Source organism: Salminus brasiliensis, chromosome 16 (assembly GCF_030463535.1).
Source record: "Salminus brasiliensis chromosome 16, fSalBra1.hap2, whole genome shotgun sequence".
In the NCBI taxonomy this organism is placed as follows: Eukaryota; Metazoa; Chordata; class Actinopteri; order Characiformes; family Bryconidae; genus Salminus; species Salminus brasiliensis.
Genome location: NC_132893.1, coordinates 24,771,982 through 24,792,080, shown reverse-complemented (window position 1 = coordinate 24,792,080; position 20,099 = coordinate 24,771,982). Strand labels below are relative to the sequence as shown.

Below are 20,099 nucleotides of genomic sequence, written 5' to 3'. Positions count from 1 at the left end.
AGCAGTTAATTTCCTCCTCATAAACTTTCATTATCTTCACTTTTTACAAAAGTTACTCCAAGATAAGCAGCACTGCAGGCTATGGTGAGGAAATACATGCAAGATGGGAAAACTTTTGCATCAGAAAGTGTCTTCCTTTCAGCAACTGAACTACTTTCCTGTATTTCTGCCTTGCAAGTCCCAGTAAAAGCCTCAGTCTACAGACTACAACTTAAATTCTCTGCAAGAAGTGGTAAAACAAGTCTTTAAAGACAGCAAATTATAACCCTTATAACACTCCTTTGCCCATGGACAGAGGTTGATGGGGCACTGCTCTTAGTAAAGGTCAGCAGCGTCTTCAGGTGGATTTCATATTTATGCAGTATAAGGAGGCAAGTAAAGCTAGAAGTGGAGGCCTTACGAACAGGCAAATATCCTCATCTGACCCAGTTCTCCTTTTGCGTACCGATGTCTTTCACCTCAGTGTTGACCTGCTCTAATGGAGTCTATTTGCCAATCCTTACCATTAACTCTGACCTGTACTAACCCAGTCCATCTACGCACGGAAGAAGAAGAAAAAAACGGACGACCTCTTATAACTTTATTCTACTTTCAGGCGCATGACAGTGCATGAGGTGAGTTTAGGGTTTTGGAGAACTCTCTGGTGGGCATATCTAATTGCAAGAAATTCATGGAAGAAGATTTTCGTCAAAGAACATTATTCAGACTCAGGGTTCAGGGTGCTTTTTAATAATGCTAAAAGGACCACCACTTTTGGTATCTTAAAGCCATGGCTCTAAAATCAGTCAGAATCAGAATCAGAATCAGAATCAGAATCTCTTTATTTCACCAAGTATGTTGCACATACAAGGAATTTGTCTTGGTGAGAGCAACACGTATGACAAGTAACAAAAAAAAACACAGAACACAGTCTTAAACTAAAGGAAAAATGACACTAAACAATAAATAGGGTAGGGGATAAATTAAAAAAGTAAGAAGTACTAAAGGTAATAAAGAGCTGATATTTACAGAAAGTAAAGAGCTGATATTTACAGAAAAGAACATCTGTACAGTGTGCAAATAGACATAGTGCAAATAGGCAGAGTGCAAAATAGCTGTTCAGTCCGGTTTGGTACAGTTCAGTTGTATGTTTTGAGGTCACAGTGGGAGGTGTGTATGTCACAGTGTATGTCACAGTGGGAGGTGTCCACTGTGGTTGAGGAGCGCTACAGCTCTGGGGAAGAAGCTGTTAGCATGACGTGTTGTGCTGGTTTTGATGGACCGCAGTCTTCTACCAGAGGGGAGTGTCTGGAAGAGGAGGTGTCCAGGATGTGAGGGGTCAGATGTAATCTTGCCAGCACGCTTCCTCACCCTGCTGGTGTAGATCTGCTGAAGTGATGGCAGGTTACATCCAATGATCCTCTCTGCTGTCCTGATGATGCGCTGGAGTTTGGCTCTTTCTTGTGAGGTGGAGGAACCAAACCAGATAGTTATGGAGGCTGTGAGAATGGACTCGATGATCGCTGTGTAGAACTGGATCATCAGGGTCTGTGGCAGGTTGAATTTCTTGAGCTGTCTCAAGAAGAACATTTGTTGTTGAGCTTTCTTGGTCAAGTCTCTGGAGATGGTGGTGCCCAGGAACTTGAGTGACTCCACCATGGATACTGCAGTGTTGTTGATGTGGAGGGGGGGAAGGGTGGGTGGATTGCGTCGGAAGTCCACCACCATCTCTACAGTCTTTTCTGTGTTTAGCAGCAGGTGGTTGTTGCTGCACCAGGACACCAGCTGCTCAATTTCCTTTCTGTAGGCAGACTCATCACTGTTGGCTATGAGGCCCACCAGAGTGGAGTCATCTGCAAATTTCAGGATCTTTACAGCTGGATCTTTGGAGACAGTCATTAGTGTACAGGCTGAAGAGAAGGGGTGAAAGAACACAACCCTGTGGGACTCCAGTACTGAGTGTCCGGAGGTCTGAAGTGTGCTTCCCCAGCCGCACCTGCTGTCTCCTGTCTGTCAGAAAATCCACGATCCACCGACACATGGAGTCTGGCACTGACAGCTGGGAGAGTTTGGCCTGAAGAAGCTGCGGCACAACAGTGTTAAAGGCCGAGCTAAAGTCCACAAACAAAACCCTAGCATAGTTTCCATGGCTGTCGAGATGTTGCAGGATAAAGTGCAGGGTCAGGTTGACCACATCATCGACAGACCTGTTTGCTCGGTACGCAAACAGTCCTTGTGCCCCACATGTTTTAAAATCTATGCATAGGACCTGTTTACACCTAGCATGCATTTTGTATCCGGATAGTATCTGGATCTACTTTGACCAGTTTCTGTGTGACCAGATGAGATTCGATTTTACTTTCCTGAGTAAAAAATACAACAACATGTACATCACTTCCGTTTCACTCCCACTCTCATCAGAATTGTCCACAGTTTAGAGCAACAGTGGGAGAACAATAGATGGGTTCTAGGAAATAAGCATGAGCATGCACACACAACGACAGGTGTATTTCCACTACTCTGATCACAGTGTGTCTTTAGGGTGTTTACTCTTTTACTGCTTTAAGAACCAATGGACTAAAGAACCATTTGATGGGTCGGTTTTTAATACCCATCAAAAGGTTTCCTAAAGCCATGATTCTCAAACTTATCCTCATGTTCCACATATATCTATCCCTGTGTGTTGTGAGTTGAATTTAAGCAAATATCTGGACCCTCTGGGAGACTCAGACTGGAGGACTGAACAACCTTTCAAAGGGTAGTTCTTTCAACCACTGTAGCCTTCCGGAGATTTCAGACAAATGTTCAAATTGTTAACAACTTATCTGGTGGATTCTCAACAGTGGTAGTGTTAGTGTGGGATTAGGACCAGATAAGGTAGGTTTCAGTTTTAGGTTGAGGCTAAGCATAGAAATATAGGAGTACAGGAGTATAGGAAAATAGAAGTATAGGAGTATAGTAATATAGGAGTACAGGAGTACAGGAGTATAGGAATATAGGAATATAGGAGTATAGGAGTATAGGAATATAGGGGTATAGAAGCATAGAAATATAGAAGTATATATAGAAGAACATATATATTTTTAGAGGTGACTTCTCCTTTATTAGTATTTGGCTCAGGATTAAAATAAAGGGATGTCATTCAGCCCATGGTGCCTTCAATGTATGCTTGAGGTTTTGGGACCTGTGGCTGTAGTCGATAGGCTGATCTTCCCAGCTAAATGTAAATGGGAAAACTTCAAAGGGATCTATACATCTCGTTTCGGTGTTCTCGTCATTATTTTATAATTCCACTATAAGTAGCAGAGACTTTCATGGATTCAGACATAGGAGAGAGAAAGGGGACTTCTTTCGTTCCTTTGATCAGCTAACTTCTGCTCTTCTGTTCTGAATTTTCTCTTTCCTCTTCTTTCTCCCCTCCTTCTGGTGGAATTGACAGAAGGAGCACACTCCCAGCGATCAACCACAAAGCAAGCGCTCATCAGAAAAAAGATCTAAAGGCCATAATTATTCAATCGCTGCACATTTACATAGCATTCACCATGCCTCAGAGACCCCTTCCATCCTTCTCCATGTCTCGTACTTTTATTTCTTGAGAGAGGAGACGGAGGCAAGAGAAAGGGAACAGGGAGATCAGCATGAGGTTATACACTTGCTGGCAGCTTTATTAGAAACACCTGTAACTCCACCTTGCTGATGTGCAGTTTGAGACACATCAAGCATGCACAGTTAGGTATTCTCAACAACTTCATCAGGACCTCTATGGGCTTGATAATGTAGTTTGGTAGACCATTTAATTTTGCCACACGCCACTACAATACTGGTGTCAAAGCTGAGGATGGCCCACCATTTTAACAATACAGTATCTGATCAGAAGTGGTCCAATTTCACTGATGGATAGGCTAAAGTATGATTAACCAACAGATGTAGGTACAAAGTACTAAATGGACACAAGTATTGGGACACACTTGTTAATCATTGAATTCAGGTGTTTAATTTTGTCCCATTGCCACAGGTGTATAAACTCATGCACTTAGCCATGCAGTCTGCTTTTACACACATTAGTGAAAAAATGGGTGGTTCTAAAGGGCTTACTGAATTCCAGCGTGGTTCTGTAATAGGATGCCACCATTGCAACAAGCCAGTTGGTGAAATTTGTTTGTGAGTGCAATTATTGTAAAGTGGAAGCATTTAGGAACCACAGCAACATATCCAACACTCTGCAGAGCGTTGAGCTGCAAAGTGGGGACCAACTCCATATTAACATCTATGGATTTTGAATAGGATGCCATAAAAGCTCCTTTTATCCATATAATGTACTTTGTAAACTCACAACTCAATGTAGAGAATCCTTCAATACCTGAACTCAGGTTCATTCTCTTGTAGCTTGCCTCTCAGAGACAGAAAGCTGCTCTGGGGAGCTCTGAATAGTCAGTGCACAAAGCCTTCTGGGCGCGAGAAGGGAAAGAGAAGGAGAACTCGGCCTCTCTGTTCTACCTACAACAACATTACAACTGCTTCTAAACAGAACATGCTCACCTGCTACCTCAGTCTGACAAGGAGAGAGTAAAAGTTTGTTTTGGAACTAAGGCTGTTTCCAACTCCCTCTGATGGGAATCCAGGATATTCCTGCTAAAAAAATAAATGTTGAGTTTTGAACAGTGGTGTGCTGGTCAACCAGCACTGCACCAGCACTAGGCCAGCACAAACCAGCATTTGTTGTGTTTTGAACATTGGTATGCTGGTTAACCAGCACTGCATTGGTACCAGACCAGCACAAACATGCTGCAAGGCTGTGTAGAAAATCAAGTATTCTATATGTAATTACGTTTACTGGTTTCTATATTAGAAGACTGACTGAGCTGGGTCAGACAGTTCATTGTTATGAGTGTGTTTTCACACTGAAAAAGTTAATGCCACAGTCAGCCTTTGTTGTATGGCCCCGAAGTTTCACACTGAAGGAAACAATGCCACAAAAAGTCTTTGTCATCTGGCCTCAAAGTTACCTTATCGCACAGCTGTGGTACCTGGCACATTGCTGCACATGTATACAGTCAGCATAGCCAAGGTTCTAGCTCAACGTGTTTGTTATTCTCGGTGTGGTAGACGTACTGGGGACCCTGTGACCTTGATGCGTGAGTGATTGAGTCTTTTGTTTTAATTAATATTCTTTTTTGCAGAAATAACGGTAGTCAAAAAACAAGATCTTGTAACATTTGTACATACAGGACTAAGACTGTACCCGAAGAAATCTGCAACCTTTGTACAAAGATATTTTGTACATATTTTACAACTCCTGCTATTTTTCCACATTATGGAGTTTCTAAAAGAGGATTAATGGACGAAAAGGTTTAGTTTTGGCTTAGAAATTAAAGAGTGTTTTCAGCTAGTTTAGCTTGTCTGTACTGGCTTGCTAAAAGTAAGACATTTTGATATGGTTTACTTTGTGACTTATCAGGTTAGTCATTTAAGCTAGTTTACTCTGGCTCTTATAGAGCATTCTGAGCGTTAATCAAATAAGACTGGTAATCGTAACTCAAACAGGTGTCTGGAGACAAACATGACTCTGTTTTACTCTAATTGTTTAAACATTTAATTAAATCCACTGAAAACAGATTTGATTTTCATAATTCTAAAAGGGGTCACAGCCAGTGTAAGGCAAATTATTGAGAGTTTGGCAACCCTAAGCACAGCTTACATGACATACACGCACCCTGCTACACCCACACTATCCCCCACTATCTCCCTCTACAGTTAACAGCAGGCTGGGCATACAGAACGGAGGGTGAATTAGGTGTACAGAGCAACAGTTAATCCTGCCTGAATGGTGCACAGAGCAGCACCTGCGCAGCCACTAAGCCTGCCATTTTATCAGAGACGTGAGTGTACTTAATCCACCGTTGTGCATTCTAATCCGTCATCGTTTATATTAATCCAGAGAAAGACGGAGAGAAAAAGAGAGAATGGGGATGATAGCTCCCATTAAAAAGCCAGAGAAGAGAAACTTTAAACTGACTTTGAGGGAAGTCTTTAAATAAATCATGGTGCGAGTTCTTCGAAAATGGAGGACATGTTCGGCACCTGTGCACAGGTTAATAATTCATTTCCTGTCACAATCAGATGTTCCTCTGGAAAATAAGGCTGCTTTTCCCCACAATGCAGCCTTTAACACCTACCATTCATTGACAAAGATGGAAGAAAAGATGTCCAGGTGGGCAATCATTCACATTTTAAGAACCTGCTCATGTATTTGCAGTGGCATAAGGAGACATGCTTTCCTGATGGTAAGACAGGGGTTAGACATAAAAAAATAATGAGGAGAAAAAATAATCTTTTTACCATTACAAATCATCACGACCATTATGAATCAGTAATGTTCCACACAAATGTAATTTATGTACATATTCAATAATGTTGTTCATTTACATTTTATTGAAATTCTGTATCAACATCTTTTAGTCTATCAGTCTTTCAGTCAGTAATTTTGAGGTTTTTTTTTAATCTATTCACAAAACAGTTGCTTTTTCTAATGATTTTCAAATATGCATAAGTCTTAAAAATTATAATTATGTATGTAATAACTGGATACTATTATACAGGGGGAGCTCTCAGGTCTGTCACTTTAAAAATAGAAGCGCTTAAACCGGTTGAGAGGAAGATGTTTGGATTTTTTTGGTAGACACATCTAATGTCAAGTTCACACTTTTAGCCCAGGTTTCACATGGTTTTAGCCCTGATATTGGAATGTCTTTGTAGATCAGCAGTTCAGTGGCAAAATGGCGTTCGTTCGTGTTGTGACTGGAAGTTAGTGCTGCAACTAGCTACAGCTAATGTGCTTCGTGCATGGCATTGTGTAATTTGTAATCCTGTGTCACTGATCAGATGTAGTGTGTAAACCACAACCAGTAAATGATTGTGTAAAAGGGTACAATGATCTGACTACAAGTCATGTAGTGTGTCCATGGCATAAGAGAGCTCTCACACGGGTAAGGAACACAGGAGCTGAACTGAAAGCCTAATGCGTTATATGGAACAAGTGACATAATTATGAAATGGAACTTTAGGTCTCCTATAAGTTGTAGATAGGTCACTAATTGGGAAATGGCATTAGTTTAACCCAGATTCAGTCAGTTGTTAGTAATGGAAACAGCGGCCATTACAAATTTCTTGTGACTTCTTGAGACTTGTGCCACAGTAACCTTTCTGTCAGTTCCAACACAGCCTTTGTTGCCCTTACACACTAATACGTCTTGGGCACTCAATACTATGTACAAGCCTTGTGGAGCATTGTGGAGATGCTCCGACTAAGGAGTACCGGCCCACTGTCAAAATCACTCAGGTATTCATGGCTTACCTGCATCTTTCCTGCATCCAACACTATCAACAAGAGAACCGACAGTTCAGTTACTGTCCCATAAATGCCAGGCCTGAATATGTATCAATATGAATAAGCAATTGTGTGCTTCATCTCTGACTGAAGGTTTTATCATCAAGCTACATGAAAGAACTAATGAATCTAATAACCCATGCTATTCTTTTCATCAGTGATACTTGTGGGTGAAAGATTCTCATTATTCAGAGCTTCAACACTGCCCAGTAAAGCCAATCTCTCACCACTTTCCTTCTGAAGTACTCAGAAGATAGACATTCTAATATGGCTGTGTCATTTGCTGTCTATTTCACATGCTGTCCTTGCTTGTTAAAATATGTTTTCTAAAAATGCACTAAAGCCTGCGGAACGTGAGTCATTCTACATTTGTCCTAAATCCGACCTGTTTCCCGCAGCTACTTCCAGTCCAGAGCTGCTTAAGAGGTTTTCAAATAGAATAAATCAAAAGTACCATAATTAAATCAAAGTCTTAACAGGGCAAAGATGTAAGGATCGTGCTTAGGAAATGTTCATGAAAGGAATTACGCAGACTGAATTCACCAGGAGACTAGGGAGATAAAACGCACACGTGGAGCACCGTGCCGACGTCAAGGATGGAAATGGACACACTGTCACAGGGTGGGAGGACTGGCAGGATCCTTTTAACTGCAGAATTACTGCATGAGAGAGAGAGAGTGTCTTAGAACTGAAGCCTCTTAGGCAGTTCCTTAAACTGTACATTACACACCTGCCCCGCTTTTTCATAATCAATAAATCTGCTATTACTTAAATTGACTAACCAAACTGTGCTTTCTTATATTAACCCCTTACAACAATCTAACAGTCCACCAAAGCCTGTAGAAAGTGAATCGTTCAACATTCTTCTTAAATCCTGCTTCCCGCAGCTACTTTCAGTGCAGAGCGGCTTTCGAAGAGAATAAATGAAAAAATACCATAATTCCCAATCGTAATCTTTACAGGGCAAAGACTTAAGGATCTTGCTTAGGAAATGTTTATGAATGTACACCCGACTACAAAACCTATTTCCCATAGCAATGATGTTCAGCAGCTCTGGTTTGTCACATAATGCAATGTGTATCTTTACTTTGTCACTGATCCTTCTGCATCAGTCAATTTCTTCAACATCTGACTTGCAGAGTCTGGCTAATACACTTTTCGAAAAATAAAGGTACCAATAGGTTCTTTGGAGCAGTACCATACAGCAGACCTCTTTCAGTGGGTGTTTTTTTAATTAAAAAAATGTATATATCAATTAGTTCCAACCTCATAATGTGATTGAACCATTTCAATTTAGGCCAGACCAGGCTTCCGTCTCTTCTTTTCACATTTTTATTTCTCTTCTCTGTCTCCACATCGAGGGTGACTTTGCCCACTGGTACGTCGACCACCCCTCACAGCGAGCTGATTAGCGAGCTGTTTGGCGAGCTGATTGGCTCTTTTTTAAGAAGGAAGGGACTTTATCCATAAACGAACCCCACTCATATTTTAACCAGTGGTTGGTCTCCTCTATTTATATCTCTATGTAATGATTAAAGGATTAAATGATGTCGCCTTTGGCTTGCTCACCGGGGGGTCATAGTTTATGGAATTCTTATGTTGCTGCTTTGTGACAACACCAGTTGTAAAAAGTGCTGTACAAATATATTTGATTTTAATGAATGATTAACACCATAGGTAATGATTAAAGTCATTATTTTATTATAAATTCAGCCCAGTCTTCTTCAACCCACAAGTCTGTTCTAAATAAATATCTGGATATATGTCATGTGGCTTGCTGAGGCAGGAGGCAGAAGTGGAAGTATTAGCAGGTACTTTATTTGCAGATATATGAACTAAGGCAAGACAATTAAACAAAGTAACCACAGGACACTGAATTCACAAACCGCTGACTGATAGGCGCACATCAAAGACAGGGAAGACAAACATGTGCAAGGACAAACAAAGCAAGTGTGAAACACAGGGGTAGATATACACAAGAAAGGACCAGGGACACCTGGAGGGAACGAGAGGGCGTGGCAAAGAACTGGGTACAGGTGTGAACACTCAGGCACAGGAGGGACCAGAACTGACAAGATACAAAACAAAGCCATGTGCTAGAAATCACATGGCATGGCAAAACAAGGGCAGGCATGACAATAAAACACAAACTCTCCAACTCTTTTACCAAAAGGGTCCAACTTACAATTGCTTGGGCTCTTTTCCTCTTAGGGCACCTTAAGGGCATGTGCAAGCCAAAATAACCACACATCTTCATTTCGAGCACATTGAACACAGCCTGTTTTTTAGTACAGGTTTTTATTGTGCTACTGTAGTCAGTGGTTAGTGAATGTTTTATATTGAAAGAAATAGCAATTGTGACCAGTCTTTACCTTGTCCATGAACCTTTGCAGAAGCACAGATTTAAGCTGGAAGTACGAAAACAGTTTGACTTTCTTTGTCTAAACTGCAGATGGATCAGATCTTCTAAAAGCACCTCTGGCGTTATTCATCTGGGCCTTGAAGTCTTTTTTTGGCACCATAATTATTGCTAATTAGGCGATCAAGGTAAACAAACTCTTAATTGTACTCAAGGGCCTGCTGATCAGCAGTAACTTGAGATGTAGCTGATGTTCATGCTTCTATTAAAACATTCTGCTTGAGTCTGTCCAAGTTCTTTGGAGGACAAGTATCTGATTTCTTTTGAAATGGGATCTACATTCTTATTCAGTGGTCCCTGAATGAAAGTATGAACCCCTGAATTTCTCAGATGCATTAAGCGATTGGTAGTGCCAAAGGATAGGGCTTTGCATGCTGCCTCACTTCACTTGAAGATGCTTTAGAGTGTTGTTAATAAAGATGTTACGCTCACATAAGCATAAAACTTTTCTTAAGAGGTTTAGTCTCTCAGCCTTTAGTACGTGTCATGCTCTAATGGTCTTCTTAAGCTCTCCTGGTGAATGGTGTCAAATGGCTTTTAAAAATCAGTGAGGTCGATGTAAAGGGATGCATTGCACTTAAAACACTCTGAATGATGACGCTCAGGGTGAAGATATGGTCTATGCAGCCTCTTCCGTTCTGGAGTCAACCCTGAGCTTTTCATCAATGTCTGTGGCAGTACTTTGGAGAAGGTCTTTACGTAAGATCTTATAGGAATAGGAAGATTCATACCTTGCCAGCTGCGCATCCCTCTCCCCTGTTTCATTACTTGCTGTCATCTTGGCAGTTTAAAGCATGAGTTATAAATATGAATTTAAAATAAAAGTTTATTTGAACTTGACTTTACCTGAAATGTAGACCATCAGACAACTTCAGCCAAGATATGTTGGTCTAAAGTCAGCATTTCAGGCTGAAGTTGTCTAAGATGACTGATGTTTCCTCTTACATTTTTATAGCTGTTTCAGTTTTAGTAATTACCTCCCAGTTCCTTTGAAACAATACAGTCAAATTGCTTACTTCTGTGTGTGTGTTGTGGTACACACTCTGGACTGATATCTGTCATTGTTTATCAACTACTGGTGTGAAATAACTGGATTATAGTGAGTGAATTTGCTATGATTTGGGTTTCTATAGCGTGTGTGTTAGCATTAGCATTAGCCTCCACTCGGTTCTGAACATGTTCTTAAGTGCTGATTAAAAATGATGGTCTGTTGTAAAATAGTTCCACACTGCAGACTCTAAACTCTTTTATTTACCTTCTGAGAACGTCCTTAATGCTGCAGTCTGGGCAATAATGTCCATTTATGGCATCTTGACCGATTGAGCTCTGAACATCATGGTTAAAACAAAGACTCTGGACTGGATTGAGATTGAGATTAACACAGCCGATACCCGATTCATTAAAATATACCTGGATTGGCCCTGATCTCGATCCACTGGATTTGACTGGGACATGACAATTAAATTAATATCACAGGACAAACAAATGTATAGGATCCAGGCAGCTGCATCTGAACTGCTACTGGGCATTCATTAATTGCAGCATGTTGGCCAAATGTGGGCTAGGTTTAGGCCAATGTTAGTGTGTTATTGTTAAAACAGCAATCTGTGCTTATCTATCAAAACTGCTCTAAATGAGACTGTGTACTCAGTCTGGGAGGAAAACACAGTGCATCCAACAAGAATGGGAGCCTATAAAACATGGTAGCACACAGTATGCATGTTCTACATGTCCACTTTTACAACTGTGCAAGGTTAACATCAACATGTTAGAAATCCACTGGCATTTAAACTTAAAAAAATAAGTTTAAAAAATATTCAACCACTGAACATTAATTGCCCTTGTGCAATGGCCACTAGGGGGGCTGCATAAAGGCTAACATCATTTTAGAATATACACTTAGTATAATCATTTAAATAATATAAATCATAAAATGGAACTGACCAGAAATGAATTGAGTCGATTGTTGAAGGCCATCGGTTCTGTGAAGAACTTGGTGTCACGCTGGATTCGCCCGTGCCCACCATAATGCACTTCATCAGAGTTCAGCTGGATCGTGTATCTACAGGGAATTATGGTTACGGAAAACAGGCACAGAAGAGATCCGCCATGTAATACGAAGCAAGAGACTGACAGATGATCATTATTATTATTTTTCACTCAAGCTCATCAGTACATTTCATTCATCATTACTTCCCTTTCAAGATGCTCAAAAGCATATGTAGCAAACACATAATTATAGGTTTAATAACTTATACTATCTTTCATTAGGCTTTAATAATGAGGGTATAATTACAATTACACAGCAGTCTCTCAGCCTTTTTCAGACTATTTTAGACAGCTCATCCTTCATCTACACAGCAGCTCTGAGACAGATGACCCATCTGATAGTTATGAACAAGCATGCATTGCAGTTAGCAACAACATGCAACTCTGTGGAGCAAAACATCTGTACTGGATCCCTGGGATATAGCACAGCTGTACACAAAGGCAACACAAAACCAACAACTAACTGCGTTTTTATTCTACCGAAACAAATTTAAGGGTCCTTTTGTCACCTTGAGACAACGGGGCGGATGGAGTGTGTACGCTCTGTGAAGCAGAACTAAGTAGGGTTAAAAGCAGAAGAAGCTGTTGTGTCCCAGCTGCATTTGAAGTGAAACTAGCAGGGTTTTTTTCTGTAGTGTGGAAGGCACATATTTCATCCCTTCCTGCCTCGTTGAGCTGATGGGGCAAGCCAGCACCCCCTGCTAGCGAGAGTAATCATTAGCTACAACATCATTTACCCCCCATTGGGGCAACGTTACAATGCATTACTCTGCAAACACACACAACACTGCTGGGGCAGCGACAGAATTGCCCTGCACACATGGGTACCTGGGTTAGTGACAGCATGACAGTGCTAGAGCAACGATGCTAATACACAACCACTCACTGTTAGGACAGCAGCACAACACTGCACAGCAAACACAAAGAGAGCACATCAAGGTGGGCTGATCGAATAAAATATTACAGTACTGTGGAAATGCCAGAGACCATCGTTCATTTATTCAGTTATTCTCGTTTTAACATCAGGACAACAATCAGAATCAGAGGACATAAAATCAGAGGATATGAAAATTACACAGAAGCTGCAACACATCCAATCGGGTCTGTAAGTATTAGGACACTGACACAGGCTCAAAAGTAATTGGATAATTTAACATAATTATGCCTGTGCCTCCACCATGTTTAACCATTTATATAGTATGTTTTCCTTCTTGGAGTTTTTTCACCTGACCACATGAATGGATGCACAGTGATCCACATTTAATTCAAGTGTAAATGGAATGCGTTTTCTTTGATCGGAGTCTGTCAGGCAAGCAGAAATATGTTTCAAAAAAAACCTTAATACGAGTAATATTCACTGTGGATCTAAATGCACCATCTTGATGATCACAATGTATGATTTTTTAATAATTTATTTGTGTGTTACTACTGCAAATAAGTATTTGAACACCTGTGAAAATCAATGTTAATATTTTGTACAGTAGCCTTTGTTTGCAATTACAGAGGTCAAACGCTTCCTGTAGTTTTTCACCAGGTTTGCACACACTGCAGCAGGGATTTTGGCCCATTCCTCCACACAGATCTTCTCCAGATCAGCCAGGTTTCTGGGCTGTCGCTAAGAAACACGGAGTTTGAGCTCCCTCCAAAGATTTTCTATAGGGTTTAGGTCTGGAGACTGGCTAGGCCATTGTGATTTCCGGATTTTTTTTAGATTATGTCTCTCACAGTGGACATGCACCTAAGATGAAAATTTCAGACCTCCCATGATTTGGTGGGAGAACTTGCAAAGTCGCAGGGTGTTCAAATACTTATTTTCCTCACTGTATATATATATATATATATATATATATATATATATATATATATATATATATATATATATATATATATATGTATATATATATATATATATATATATATATCCTGAGGTTATTCTTATAGCATCTTTACTGATGCTAGAGTGCACAATTTGTAAAACTGCCACATGCCACATTTGGACACACTGAAAAACACTGAAAAAAAAAAGAATTACATTACCAGAAGCCAGAAGGAGAAGCGTGATTCGTCACTCCAGAGAACACGTCTCCACTGCTCTAGAGTCCAGTGGCGGAGTGCTGAACACTACTGCACCTGACACTTTGCATTGGGCTTGGTGATGTAAGGCTTGGATACGGCTGCTCAGCCATGGAAACCCATAAATGAAGCTTTCTATGCACTGTTCTTGATCTAATCTTAAGACCACATGAAGTTTGGAGGTCTGTAGCGGTTGACTCGGTTGACATTGTGCACAATGCGCCTCAGCATCTGCTGACCCCGCTCTGTCATTTTACGTGACCTAGAAATTCATGGCTTCGTTGCTGCCGTTCCCAATCACTATTTTGTTATAATACCACTGACAGTTGACTGTGGAATATTTAGTAGCAATAAAATTTCAAGTGGCATCCAATCACGGTACCACACTGGAATTCACTGAGCTCCTGAGAGCAACCCAGTCTTTCACAAATGTTTGTAGAAGCAGTCTGCATGCCTAGGTGCTTGGTTTTATACACCTGTGGCCATGGAATTGATTGGAACACCTGAATTCAGTATATATATAGTATATTCATACAACATCCAGACTCGACCATACAGTGATTGGAAACAATAGCTTCCAAGGAAAACGGGAATGAACGGGGGTGAAAAACAGTCTATATTAGGGTTAATAATGTGGTAATGTGTGTAAATGGAATGCAATTCCCTTCCATTGGCCTCCATTATTATCTGAGGATTGGCCCTTTCTCCAGGAGATCATGAGTTCGATCACTGTCACAGTCATCCATGGCCGGGAGTCAAGAGAGCATAACTGCCCCAACCCACACCATTACTTGTTACACTGTAGCCTATAACTGCAAAAATGTAATTCATCTACTCAATAAAGAGAGAGAGTGAACGAAAATGCAAATCAATATGATTTGGAATGGAGTAATGGAAACACACTGTGCATTAAATCCTGCTCTTTAGTAGGTTTAGTGCTGAAAAGCTGCTAATTGCTGCCTGCTGCTCCCCTAAAAGTGGCTCTTTTAGTGGGCGCTGCTTATGAAAGGCAGGTGGCACACTGACTCATTAAAAGAGGAACTTTTCAGCTCTCCAATTTACCACTATAATCCACAGGACCCTCTCCCCTCCCCATATTGCTACACTCCCCATTTTAAGCAAGGGTACACCAGGGAGAAGAGAATCAACCAGCACCTGTACGGGTGTAAGATTATATCTGCCATGATAGTTTCATAATCGAGCAATAAAAACGGCACAGATTACTGTAAAACTGGGGATTTGGCTGGTGTTTTGGCTAATACCGGCAAACACAAGACAGGCAGCTCTGCCAGATGCAGATCTGTAGCCAGTAGCAGATCTTCGCTTTGCACAAAATGGCTTGATCTTTAGGAGAACATCTCTAATAGACTTGCTTATGTGGTTTCTGACACTCTATGACCTACTGTTATCTTGGACATAAATATCAAGCATAACTAATAACTGTACCAGCCATCTCAATGCCTGCATTTGGTCCAACAAACACAGTGTGACATACAGTGTCAGAAGTCATGTTCATAAATTCGAGACATTTTGCACAATGTTAACTAGTGGCTGTATTAGCCTATATTAGCTATATTAGCCTCACAATGACAAAACAAGTGCCAAACATGCCATACCTGCATGCATAATTAGAGATCAGATACATACTGTGAACCCTAAACACTGGTGCATCCTCCTTTAAAAGGTAATCTGCAAAACCTGGAAAAACTGGAAAATGAGCCAATTCCAAATCTTTAAACTGTTTCATAACAATCTTTACTATATTCCATTTAGCTATGAGAACACAGGTTGCTACATGTACCATGCCTTGTGACTGTGGTTTCTCTTGTGGCAGTGTCCGCAGAAGGACAACTCAAACTCAGACAAAGTGAAAGCTAGAAAGAGCAAACTTCAATGCACGCTAAGCTAAAAGCTAAGTGGCTTTTACCATCTTTTCTCTCAATCATCCGCTCCCTCAAAAACAAACAGACTACCTCAAAGGACTACCAAACTGGAGCTAAACACAAATCAGAAGGGAAAGTACCAGTGTATTTTTACTGGTTAAGACTTCAGGGGAAAATGGTAGAGATTTGACCAAAGCATTAAACAGGCATAGTTGAAGTATCAATGCTCCGCTCACAAATACATTCTTTCATAGCAACTGTTGAAAGGTACTGGAGGCTCACAAGACCTAAAAAACTCGTACTGCAGATAAATGATGTATACTTTTCCAAAAAATTAAGCAAACTGCCTGCTCCTTTGCCCTCCACAAATTATTACACTCACACACACATTGCATAAAATCTGTTTTGTATTATACCTGATTATACCTAACATCAGGAATGTACACATGAATTAAAATATTAATAATTTTGTTTATTTTTGGTATTTGATAGGTGAGGGGTGGGAGGCGTCCAAAGATACTTGTGCTCATGGGCCTTGTAAGACCATGATCCATCTCTGAGAGTGTGTTACTAATTTCAAATGAAATAGTAGGGCATATGGCTCCACTGATAGGGGGTTGGTACAGCATGATAGATAACACCGCTGCCCTCCATGTAACAGACTATGGTTCGATTCATTGCCAGGGCAAGCACAGTACTCTACACCAATAAGAGTAATCATGCAAGGCTTCTAGCGCTACATTTGCCTACCTCTGTAATATGATTAAACTGTGAGTCACTCACAGGGATAAGAGTGTCTGCCAAATGCCTGAAAATTAAATATTTGTATTCATTTGAATGGTCACAGTGGTAGGAGAGATTGAGGGTAATTGAGCTAATGTTAGCATGGTGGCAAATTTGTTGTTGTTTGAAATTTGCCTAGTTTTAATTACCTACAGCAACACAGTTCCAGTGAGGCCCATGAGTAGTGTAGTGTTTTAAAGTATCTTTGGAAACTCGATGCTACGGAGCGAATCTAAAGCAGTTTAGATTTATTAGATTAATTGGGATTTTTGTTTGCATTTTGTAAAGCCTGTCAAACCTCACCCCAGTGGCTAATTGGGTCGATTCCCACTGCAAAATTGGGGATTTGGACGGTATTTGGGGGCTCAAACCAGTAAACAGAAGACAGACTCTGGAAGGGTAGCCTAAGCCAACTCTGGTTACACACCCTACTTTGCTTTGCACAGAATTGCAGCATCTTCAGGAAAAAAAGAGAAGTGTCTTTGCAGGCATCCCTCTTTCCTCCTTTTCTTTTTCTTCTCTCTGTGTGTAGTCTTGCATCTACATCCCTGTGCTCTAGTGATTTTCCCTTCTCTCTCTGGTTGTCTGGCAGGGGTCCTGATCCGCTCTGTGAGCTCCCATACGGCTCTGCCTCGCTGAGCACTTTCTTGCGCACACACACACACACACACACACACATACACTCAGACAGGTTCACGCAACTCAGCTTCCAGTGAGGCCCATAAACCATCAAGTGCAAAGCAGCACAACAGTGGTCTCCCTCAAACACACACACACACACACACTCGCCCAGCCTATGACAACAGATCTCACACGGTAGAATCACCACACTGGAAACGCACACAACCCTTGGGTCATTGGCCTAAACTCCTCCAACTATTTACATCTCTCCCTCCACCGCTCCTTAGGCCAAACCACAGAGCCTGAACTACTTCGTTTGTCAATTCCACTCGGCTTCAACTCCACTCTCTTCCCCCTCTTTCAACACACAAACACACACACCAGCTTGGCCCTGCAAAGGCCGATATGACAGGCAGCACATGAGGGAGTGTACGAGTGAGCAGATTAATTATGCAAAGTTCCAAAAGGCTGCTGCATCTGCCCACTCATGAATTCTATGAGCGGTTATAAAGAGGATCACGTTTAATTGGTTGCCTTTCTTTTTTCTTTCTTTTTTTTTTACACAAGTCAAGTGAGAATACACTGTAATACCTTGGTTTTATTTGAAATTTTCCAAACAGTCTTTGATTCTCTCTTACTTTTCAACTGTCCTACAGAAGCACAAAGAACAAAAGCTTTCATTGCAACTGTTGTGAGATTAAAGAAGCAATTAGCTAAGGATACGGAAAGCTGTCACTGTTGGGTCCTTGAGAGTGTCCTTAACCCTCTCTACCAGATATTAGAAGTGAGGAGACAAGCCACTGGTTGAAATATGAATGGGAGTTCTCGCATCGCTGTTAAAATACCTCTAATTACATGCTTCTGTTGCTGCTTTCAGAAGTGATGTCACGTCTCTCCCTCCTTTCTCCTTACCGCCACCAGTATGGTCCAGACGGCTGCCCGAGAGTAGGCCCTGCCCCCCTGCCTATAAGTTCGGGAGGATCTGTGAGAGTCCTGATGTTGCAAGACCTGGGCTAACTATGGGGTCTATGCCAAAGACAATTAACAGTTTAACTTGCTGATGTTGTTTCCATCTCATTATCTGTCAAGAATAAATTTGCAATTTTCTGCCCTCGTGTCTCCTTTTTAAAAGGATTTTGGTCTCGCCCCATTCATAGAGATAGAAGCCTGGTCTTGTGTGAGCAGAGAACACAGTTCCACATTTAGTCATGGACAAGCCATCCACTAGCTAGGTCTCCCACTACCACACATACCATTTATGAACTGCCACTACCATTTATCAACATCACCTGGGATCAAACTCAAAACTTCCCAACAACAGGGCCAACACTTAAGCAGTTATGCCACCTCGGAGCCCTTTCATGCTATACTGGAGAAATATTGCACTTCATGCCCCTATGCTACACCTCTAGTATCCACATAAGACTCAGAACAAACTGCATAGCACCTCTATTTCCTCCTTAATTTACAGAAGAAGTCGGAGTGCCCAAAATCTTTCAGCCTATTTCATGATCTATTTCTAATATTTAATTCAGAGTGGTTTTTAAGCTCGATCTTTGCTCCAGCTTCTTCCACTCATACTCCAGTGGTCTGCATTCCCTTGCGTGCGCCTGAAAAGACATGCCATTACATAATCTCCAGCCCTTCACCCACCTCAGCCTTCTGCTCTATACATAATATATGAAGAGCGAAAAGTTTCTACATTAAGCCTAGCTGTCCCGGATACAGAGTTTGCCGTTATGAGAACTCTTCCTCAAGGCTACTGTCTCTGAAAACAACCTCAGCCTTGCCTGAAACAGTTTAACCGGGGATCTCCGTGGAACACTAGATAGGCCAACATAGACTGATAGAAGTCTGTTCATGGATTTTTATGGTTTGAAAGTAACGCTCTCCTGAAGAACTACTTCCTTTCCCATACAGAGAACATTTTGAATAGGGGCTCAAGTGGGCTCAAAGTGGGCTCAATTTAAGCAAAATGTAATATGGCAACATTTCAGGGAAAAGAAACATGAAGAACATAACGATATGAAGGATAAAAAAAAAGAAATAGAACATAGACTTGAACAGAGGTAATAATGTAGCTGCACTTAAGCATAATGAACTTGTGTTCTGCATCAGGCTATGGAATAGATGGGCCAGTCATGGCCTTCATGAGTGACTGTGGAAATGTTTAGATGACCATATCAATAACTATTTCCTTTTCTCATTTTCAATTTTAAGACCATGCTACATATTTCAGGCCCATATATGAAGTGCAGTGGGCCTGAAATTCAAGATGCTAGCAGCTAATCTTAGCTACCTTATTTACCTTGTATAATGCATAGATACATAGCTACAATTATGAGTTTTTAAATACGTAATTAGATTACTGATATTATAAGTATTCAATACATTTCCCAATTGCTATACCTCAGCTCCCACACCACTGATATTCAGAGGTGGACAAAGTACACAAATCTTGTTCTTGAGTATTAGTACTGATGCCCTTATACAGACGATATTACTTAACCTAACCCTAACCCTAGTAAAAGCAAAGGTCTTCCATATATATTTCAGATGCAACAGTATTTAAACATTTACTTAAATATACACCCTTTTATTGTCCTGTGCTTGCTAGAGAACAGTCTATACATCCAGTCTATACATTTTCTTGCATTTTTCATGCTTGAATGCCTTGTATAGGATTGTTGGAGCTATTAGCTATCTAGTAGAGGGCTTTAGAATAAATGGGATCTGCACACACATACACAACACCCAGATATTTTTATTGTGATTAATCTTAGTGGATTAAGTATGTTATACTCAAATACACGTTAATATATGTTAATGACTTTAACTGAACTCATAACTGGTTCTTTATTCTGTCCTAGACAGAGATCAGATAACGTAACTATCTAACAAGGCT

The 20,099-nt window shown here is 40.8% G+C and overlaps 1 protein-coding gene across 1 annotated transcript in view; it reads right to left on the bottom strand.

Moving 5' to 3' along the window:
- gbe1a (glucan (1,4-alpha-), branching enzyme 1a) overlaps positions 1-20,099 on the bottom strand; it is a 186,065-nt gene that overhangs the window by 10,692 nt on the left and 155,274 nt on the right. Inside the window, exon 15 of the mRNA XM_072658195.1 lies at positions 11,730-11,847. Coding sequence (XP_072514296.1) covers positions 11,730-11,847 — 118 coding nt within the window. The remainder of the gene's footprint in view (positions 1-11,729; positions 11,848-20,099) is intronic.